Raw genomic sequence first — 8,768 nt, forward strand, 5'->3', positions numbered from 1 at the left:
TTTTTTTTTTTTTTTCTGATGATTTCTTGTGATTTACTCTCTCTCTCTCTCTCAGCGTGGACCTCAAAAAATCTCCAAACTTGCTACAGGTATTGTGGTTGCTGTGTGGGCATTCGCAGCCATCTGTTTTTTCATAGCATTACCTACTCAGTCTTGGCTCTGGCTTATCTCCCTCTTCAAGTAAGTTGTTTCGCTGAGCCTTTATGAACCAATTTCGTTTAATGGTAAATACATATATGACACTTTTGATGATAATATTGGATATGGTTTCATTGTTATATAGCTCGATTCAGGTCGCCATGACATGCGTCAAGTACATTCCACAGGTCTAAAACAAATAACCTTAATATTTTTCACAATTTGTTTTTTTTTTTTTTTTTTTTATAATCTGTAGTAGTACTCAGATTGTGATGAGATTCATGTGTTTCTTCTCAGGCAAAGATGAACTTCACTAGGAAGAGCACAGTTGGGTGGAGCATCGGGAATATCCTTCTTGATTTTGGTGGAGGAGTCGCTAACTATCTGCAAATGGTTGTACAATCTATTGACCAACGTAAAAAATCTCTTCTCCTTCACATCAATTGCTTTTGTTTGCTTTTGGTAATAATAGTTAACTAAAATTCCATTGTTTGTTTTCTTCCAGATTCTTGGGTGAATTTTTATGGGAACCTTGGAAAGACTCTTCTATCACTTGTAAGAACAATGTTTTGGTTGTCTTTTTGCAATTCTATTTCTGAATGTATACTCTGTTTCTAATAATCTCAATTTTTTTTTTTCTGCAGATCACAATATTTTTTGATATCATCTTCATGCTTCAACACTATGTGTTATACCCAGAGAAGGAAGCCTCAAAATCTCTGGAAAGTGGTCAGGAATCAAACGAACCTCTCATTTGACTCTTCTCATGAACATGTTTAAAAGATCAGAGAATCGAAGTCATTAGTTTCAGCCTTCCCTCTGTATATGTTTAATTCACAAGGAAGAACACCTGAAACTCGTAGTCTATTTATCCCATGAATTTGTCTTAGTATCATTTTCATGTATCAATATCATATAAACAAGGAATGTATAATACAACAATGGTGTTTTTCTCAATGGACGAGCCAACCCGGCACAGAGTTGCTTAAGCACAAATGTACAATTCATAACCCATAACAGTGTATCTAGTATCTACTAATACTTTTAGGCATGGTATACAAGAGTTATCTATGCAACTATGCAAGATCCAACTTAAGCCGCCCGTGTTCCGAGAGGTAGCCACGAAAAGTTCATTACCGATACACTTAACCGCAAGACTTGTAAATAGCTAAAGCAAATGAATATTTGTTGGTTTTAAAACTTATAAGATTAAAACATTGGGTCATACGATATTTTAGAGATCAATGACTAATGAGAAAATGAAATTTGGAATTCACAAATTAAAAACTGTTCTAGAACATGAACACACAAATAGAATATCCCTCTTTCAAAGTATTAGAAACTAAATTTGACTATTAGTCTGCAAAATTTGCATTACAATCAAGTTCATAATGTTCACAATGCGTCCTAACATCAACTTTCGAATGCTAGAAATACATTGCTCATTTCATAATCTATCGAACACTTTTGATGCATAGATAAAACTAGAATCTAGAACAAGGTGATCAGTTCTATCTTAGCATTAAGATCATAAGAATCAAAGAACCCAAAGATTAAGAACTCTAGACAACGATCAAAACATCAATTCATTCAATACTACTCACACATATTGAATTGAACAACACGAAGAGATGGAGAAGACATAATAGATTAATGAAATAAAAAGCAAAAAGGATTTAGAAATCTTCTCCGAGTTGTCAAGAATGATCAATGTCTAAATCCCCAAAATGTGGCTTACAAAAGGTCCCAAGAAACTCCAAAAACTAAGAAAAAAAAAGAGAATGTGTCCAGCTAAATAGGTTTTTGGAGTATTTATACTCTTATTAAAATAAAAGAAATGAAATAAAAATAAAAATAGAAAAATTCAGAAAAAGTAAATAAGTGTCTGGATCGTAAGCAAAAAGACAGCAGACTTCACCAGACTTCTCCAGACTTTAGCAGGTTTGTCTACAGACTTCAGCAGACTTGTCTACAAACTTTAGCAGACTTGTCTACAAACTTCACCAGACTTCAGCAGACTTGTCTACAAACTTTACCATACTTCAGCAGACTTGTCTACAAACTTCACCAGACTTCAGCAGACTTGTCAACAAACTTCACCAGACTTCAGCAGACTTGTCAACAAACTTCACCAGACTTCAGCAGACTTGTCCACATACTTCAGCAGACTTGTCCACATACTTCACCAGACTTCTCCACAATTCTCCAGACTTTAGCAGACTTGTCCACATACTTCACCAGACTTGTCCAAAAATCTTCAGACTTGTCCAGACTTCATGATTTAGTTCAACTGTAAAGATGTCTAAAATTCACTTTCTGCTCCTATATTGGTTAAGCTCGAATCCAACCTAAAGACTCCAAATCTAGCACATCGTCTCAACACATAATCANAAAAAAAAAAAAAAAAAGACACAAAAGACAAACACAATACATCAAATAAGGACATTGTAATATTTTAAAAGTAAGCAACTTAGGTGAAATTGAAAATAAACATAGTCAAACTTTTTTTAAGCTTCTATCAACTCAATAATTCTTTATTAAAACTTAACAAAAATACCAGTCAAAACTGTAAATTGACTATGGTAGAGAGTTTAATAAAAATGTAACAAAGCAGACTAAGCAGTTAAAGTTATAAAAGTATTTACCAATTGTGTTTGTATTGAAGATGGTTAATTAGATCATTTTACTAAAGATAATAATCCACTAAAAATTACCAAAAAAATAATATGAAAAGAAATTCTTCAATACAAATTACCTAAAAATATCAGTCAAACTGTAAATTGACTAATATTTTATGGTAGAAATTAGGTTAAATAAAAACCTAACAAAATAGTCAAAGTTATATAAGTATCTACTAATAGTGTTTTATAGAAGATGGTTAATTAGATCATTGACTACATTGTAGATTACAAGCAGGATTATACTATATATATCTTAGTAACTTTCTAGTAATTGTATTACTTCTCTGTCGCATCTTTCTAAATAACTTAGTCAAACCAAGATTTAAGTGATAGACCCAATAAAAGTCTTCTCTTTCAACTTTCAAGGTATAATTAACGTAGTAACTACTTATGTGAAACAGACTCTAAATACTTAATCATCAATATCTATCTTCGCCATTGGTGTTTTCCTATTAGAATACTATTAAAATATCTTATATAATAATGCATTCATTTTCATATTATTAAGTGACAATTTATTTATGTATATGTTTTTTTTTGGAGTCTACAGCACAAGATGTCAAAAGACGAAGCTAAAATCCCTGAGCCGATGAGGAGTCTGATCGTTAGCATTGAGTCCAAAATCCCTGACCTGAATATAAAGTCTTGCTATGATCAGGAAGACGAAGAAAAAAGAGGAAGTCTAAGTACAGTGGAGAATCAAACAAGTCTCAATGCTCAAGATGCATGCTACGGTCTTTCTAAGCTTTTGTTCGAGCTTGAGGTCGAGATCTTTGCCCGTGTTTCATGTTTCCAATATTGGAAACTAAATTTTCTCAACAAGCAGTTTTCACAATTGCTACAAAGTCGTGAGATTTTTAGAGTGAGGCAAGAACGCGGACTCGTTCAACCGTGCGTGTTCATGCTTTCGAACGGTGAAACTTGTTGGACAATGTTTGATAAAGATTTCAAAAATTTCCGACAACTTCCAAAAGTTCCTTCTGACGGTTGCTTCTTATATGGAGATAAGGAAACCATCAGTGCAGGTACGCATTTGATAGTCACCGGAAGGGAGGTGGAGCGTATTGTGGTGTGGCGATACGAGTTAAAGATAAATAAGTGGATCAAAGATACTGATATGATCACACCACGTGTGATGTATGCTTCTGCGAGACATGGGACTGATGCTTTCTTTCCTGGAGGGATTAAGGCAAGCGACAAGGGGAATTCTGAAGTTGTCAACGTTGCCGAAAGATACAATTCTGACACAAAAACGTGGAAAGCTATGCATGTAATGAATAAGCGAAGAAAAATCAGCTCTGGATGTTTCTTGCGTGGTAAGTTTTACGTTCTTGGTGGTCGTGATGAAAATGATGTACATCTAACTTGTGGAGAAAGTTACGATGAGATGACGGATTCATGGAAGTTGATTCCAGACATGCTCAAAGGCATGACGTTCATGACTCCCCAATCTCCACCCCTTATTGCAGTGGTCAACGACAGCCTCTACTTGCTGGAAACATGGTTGAACGAGCTATGGGTTTATGATATAGACGCAAATGCTTGGCAAAATCTTGGAGTTGCGCCTGTGAAAACAAATGCCGCTTTAGGCTGGGGAGTTGCATTTAAGTCACTTGGCGACATGCTTTTGGTGATTGGAGGTTCATCTGCTCAACCATGGAACAATACAATGTCGGTTTACACATGTCGTCCATCTCCAAAGATGGGAAAGATTGTTTGGGAGGAAAATAAACATTGTTGTGATGGTGTGCAGCTCAATCATTTTATCCGTAACTGTTGTGTGATGCTTGCTTAAGGTTTCTGAAGCAAACTTAGCAACATCTTTTGTTTCTGTTCTCTTTTTTATGTTTATGTTTTAATATTAAGTTTTGGCGATCATGACGCCAAAACATATATAAAATTATTGTTTATTTTTCTAGGTTTTTATTTTTTTATTATTTTCTGTTATCAATTAAAACATTTATGTTCATGTGGAAAAGATTTATATTATTTTTTGTTTTTATAAGGTTCTTTGCATCTTATAGATTTGTTGTTCTCCTCTTTGACCATAAATTGAAGTTGTTAATTTGTTAAGGAATAGTCAGTGCCAGGCTAAAGGTTAGAAGGCTCCTTGTATATTTGGAACATTTACCTCATGCAAAACATAGATGTTTTATTGAACAACCTATTCCTGGTTTATTCTGGAAAAATTTAAAGGCTCGAAATAGTTTAGTAAAATTCGAAAGAAATTAACCTTCATATAATTTTTATAAAAGGCATCATTTTGAAGATCTCCAAGTATGAGAACACTGACATAGCCATTGTGTTATCAACTATATATCCCACAAAAGGAATGTTATAGACATTAATCCTTTGATGGCTTTTTGTTTTGTAGTTTTTTTTTTCTGCTCATGTCGATCTTTGTAACCTTATGTTAAAAAATAAATACGGTATGAACTTACCATTGATACAAGGAAAAAAAGAAGAACAAGAAATTTTATTTTCATCCTCTTTTAAAGTATCCACACTATTTCACAGCTATTCTAGTACATTTTAAATTATTACAGAATTTTTCCTTAAAATTGATATCGAAACATTAAAAACAACTGATATTGTGTTTAATTATTTTAATAAACATAAAATCCACTAACCACTACTATAATTTGTTAACAGTTTTGAGTGGCCTAATTAAGTTTTATTTAATAGTGTCGGTTAGACAAAGAAGTATCAAATTATTTTAAAGAAGGTTTACTAAAATAAAAGATGAAACATATAAAAAAAATTTGCGTGTGGTTTGGTTCTTTCCTAATTTCTTTATCTGCAAGAATAAGAAGATAGAAAACTTCCAATAATTGAACAGTTGAAGTTTTCTACACAACTCATTTTGTTTTGGTCCACAAGCTAATTCACTTTAGGGATTTTGTCTTGACTTTTGACTATTCCTTGTTCCGCAAGCATATTCCTCTTCTTGTTATATCCTTCAAGCAACCTTTTTTTTTGTTTTTATCATTTCACATTTTTACATCTGCCCTTCTTCTCTCACTTTGTTCTAAAGGTCTCATCAAGTAACGGCAGAGATGAAGCGAGAAGGCAAGCAGCACGGCATGGTGAGGACTTACCGGGTTCTACCTCCGTCGCTGAATCCACGGCCCGAATCGAAGATGGTCAACCCTTTGACTTCACGCCCAACCGCTGGATTATTTACCAAAGTGTCATCAAAGCCGACCAATCACTCCAAATTCACCGGAAAATGTGGTCAAGCAAGGTGTCTTGAGTGCCATATGCATCCGATCACCAAATCCAAAGCCAAGACTAAAGGCTCTTCTAAGGTTAGATCAAGTGACGTTACCTACAAGATGCTGACTTGGCAGGTCGCTGCGGGCAGGGAGGCCAGACCAGGCTTGAAGCTTTCGGGTTTCTCGGCTACCGGAATACTTGATCTTATGTCTGATGATTACGGTTATGATCATGATTATGATTATGATGAAGAAGAAGAAGAAGATGAAGACGGAGGAGGTGTTGTAGAAGACATTGTGAAAATACAGAGAGATGGTGAAACAGAAGAAGATGGATCACATGATGATGATGATGATGAAGGAAGGATGAGTTTTTGTGATGTGGGGATGATGATGATGATGATGATGGAACATGTGGAAGAATTTGATGAAGAAGGATGGTGTTTGGTTGAAGAAATGATGACTTAATTGATCTCTTTTGATTGATTATCCCCCAATGATTGTCTTTTCTTTTGCTTTTATCATTTTTAATAACTTTGGGGATGAATGATTGATGATTCTATCTATGTAAATGTAATTTGATTTCTTAAATCAAAAACTTTGATTTATAATTGTAATTTATGTAAAGTTGAAACCTTTTTCTCAACAACTCATTTCCACTCCAAATCAGACCAAAGGCTCCAACAACTATTAACTTCTTTTGCAAATTTATCATAATTTTATGACCATAATTTATGTAAAGTTCATACCTTTGCTGAAGAATTCACCCCATTCTATATCAGAATTAAGGTTCCTGCAGTCACATCTCAATGAACAACATTATAAAATGAATCGAATCACGTATATAAGATTATGAAAGGAGAAAGTTTTTTCATTGAAGATGAAGATACATACATACAACAAAAGGTTCAAAAAGATACAATACTAGAAAAAAAAGAAACAAACCTTCTTCCGCTATTTGGTTTTATTTGCTACTGTGCACTCAAAAGATTCCTTTTTTTTTTTTAACCATACACGAATCCGAGGACAGATCTTTCTAAAAAGCTTTGAAAGCCAACAGAGAAGGTTCAATCTTTCTATTTGCAAAGTGTTCTCAGATGTTACTCTTCTTTGTTTTTGGTGTTATTTTTTACCTTTTTCTTGCTGCTTCTGTTTCCCCAACCATCTCAGGTTTGAAGCAAAGCCATAGAAACGGTTTGCTTGGTTTCTTACCCGTCTTTCTCTGAAAAAGAATAACGCAGCTAACGTTAGTCTTGACATGGCTGATGGAAATGAGAAATGTCTTCATCTCATGATTTGTTGAAATAGAAGTCTTTACCTTCTTCTTAGTCGGGTTTTGATCTTCAGCTTTAGTTCCCATCAAACAGCTACATCACAACAACAGTATACATTAGGACAAGAACATCAATTCAAATGCACATTGATTCAAGAAGAAGAAACAAATCAGTCATACCTCAAGAAACCAAATCTAGGACTAATTGGTTTTTGGTTTTTCTTTGGCGAACTACGAGTTATCGGTTTTTCACTGCAAAATTACACAAATATAAAACAATCAGATGGAACACATATTGCTATAGAAAACAATCAAAGCTCCTTTTGTTACCTTATTTCCTGTGAGGAAACAAGCTCCATTGCTTTATCCGTAGCTTCTGAAGTTGCTGATGTCTCCATAGAAAATCTAAACACCGATGAGTTCTTGGCTACGGATCTTCTCTCTTCTTCTTTTTCTCCAACGAAACTGCTCTTCTTCAACAACTCTACATCCTCTGAGTGGTTCTCTTTATCATCATGAACAACTTGCAAATCATCTGCAACCACGGGTTTAGCGTCTTCTTGCTCCAAAACCGCAACACTTATTCTTTCGGGCTCGTCATCTTTCTCAACACTCAACACCAACTCTTCTTCACTAATCATGACTAACTCAGTTGCATCACTCTCTCCTCCCTTAACCTCATCCTTAGTCAAAGTCTCCAAAGTGCTAAGCAACACCACAACACTTTCTGGTTCTTGTTTAGGGTCAGATTCAAATGATTCATCCGCAGCTTTTGCTTTCTTTGCTTCGGCTATTCTCTTGTAATGAGCTTCAAAGAAAGCTTTCTTCTGAGCAACAGATCCAGGCTGAGAGAACTTCTCGGCTTCATCAACATACTTCTTATGCGAAAAACTTGACCATCTCCCCCATTCAAGATTCTCAGTCACAAACCTTCCAAATGAAACTGATTGACTAAGCGCATGAATTGGATTATCCTGCAAAATCCAACAAAACAAATGTCAGAATCTTAACAATCTCAAACCAAAGTTATAAACTTTCTGGTAAAATCCAACTGTTCCCAATCAAAACTCAAACCAAAGTTAGAAACTTTGTGGTGAATCCAACTGTTTCCAATCAACATCATCAGCTCAAAACTCAAACCCAATTCAGATCCTTTTCAACAAAATCAACCCCAAGATTCATATCCATATCAGTCTAACCTTAAAGTTTAAAACTTTACAATCTGGATCGCCATAGAAACCATGAGACAATCGAAATTGGGAGGAATCAAATTGATGATAGAAACAAATGGGAAACTACAAACCTCATGAGATTCATGACGAGAAGGAGGAGCAGCGAACGAGTAGGAATGTTGAAATAGAACAGCAGATTCACCCATTATTACCCCCACAAACCTCAAAATCGAAACTTTCTTATTTGGAAAACAAAAAAAAATCTCTCTCAAGTCTCAACCAAAGGAAG

The 8,768-nt window shown here is 34.8% G+C and overlaps 4 protein-coding genes across 4 annotated transcripts in view; 3 read left to right on the forward strand and 1 right to left on the reverse strand.

Moving 5' to 3' along the window:
• LOC104719735 (cystinosin homolog) overlaps positions 1 to 1,127 on the forward strand; it is a 2,243-nt gene extending 1,116 nt beyond the window's left edge. Inside the window, exons 4-8 of the mRNA XM_010437704.2 lie at positions 56 to 180; positions 284 to 326; positions 436 to 553; positions 644 to 693; positions 783 to 1,127. Coding sequence (XP_010436006.1) covers positions 56 to 180; positions 284 to 326; positions 436 to 553; positions 644 to 693; positions 783 to 896 — 450 coding nt within the window. The 3' untranslated portion in view covers positions 897 to 1,127. The remainder of the gene's footprint in view (positions 1 to 55; positions 181 to 283; positions 327 to 435; positions 554 to 643; positions 694 to 782) is intronic.
• Positions 3,376 to 4,614, forward strand: LOC104720659 (F-box/kelch-repeat protein At3g27150-like). Its single transcript, XM_010438537.1, has one exon. It carries the CDS (start codon positions 3,376 to 3,378, stop codon positions 4,612 to 4,614), a length of 1,239 nt encoding a protein of 412 aa, XP_010436839.1.
• LOC104719736 lies at positions 5,703 to 6,700 on the forward strand. The gene has a single exon (XM_010437705.2). The coding sequence runs from the start codon at positions 5,876 to 5,878 to the stop codon at positions 6,500 to 6,502; it is 627 nt and encodes a 208-aa protein (XP_010436007.1). The 5' UTR covers positions 5,703 to 5,875; the 3' UTR covers positions 6,503 to 6,700.
• LOC104719737 (protein WVD2-like 7) lies at positions 6,880 to 8,762 on the reverse strand. The gene is made up of 5 exons (XM_010437706.1): positions 8,611 to 8,762; positions 7,638 to 8,281; positions 7,488 to 7,559; positions 7,353 to 7,401; positions 6,880 to 7,256 (listed from the first exon to the last, which is right to left on the reverse strand). Exons 1-5 carry the CDS (start codon positions 8,683 to 8,685, stop codon positions 7,164 to 7,166), a joined length of 933 nt encoding a protein of 310 aa, XP_010436008.1. The 5' UTR covers positions 8,686 to 8,762; the 3' UTR covers positions 6,880 to 7,163.

The sequence above is a fragment of the Camelina sativa genome, chromosome 10, assembly GCF_000633955.1.
Source record: "Camelina sativa cultivar DH55 chromosome 10, Cs, whole genome shotgun sequence".
Taxonomy (NCBI): Eukaryota; Viridiplantae; Streptophyta; class Magnoliopsida; order Brassicales; family Brassicaceae; genus Camelina; species Camelina sativa.

Coding starts and splice junctions, on each gene's coding strand:
- LOC104720659 (XM_010438537.1), top strand. CDS start 3,376: ATGTCAAAAGACGAAGCTAAAATCCCTGAGCCGATGAGGAGTCTGATC.
- LOC104719736 (XM_010437705.2), top strand. CDS start 5,876: ATGAAGCGAGAAGGCAAGCAGCACGGCATGGTGAGGACTTACCGGGTT.
- LOC104719737 (XM_010437706.1), bottom strand. CDS start 8,685: ATGGGTGAATCTGCTGTTCTATTTCAACATTCCTACTCGTTCGCTGCT. Junction 8,282..8,610: donor CTCGTCATGAATCTCATGAG/GTTTGTAGTTTC, acceptor TGGATTTTGCAG/GATAATCCAATTCATGCGCT. Junction 7,257..7,352: donor AAAACCCGACTAAGAAGAAG/GTAAAGACTTCT, acceptor ATTCTTTTTCAG/AGAAAGACGGGTAAGAAACC.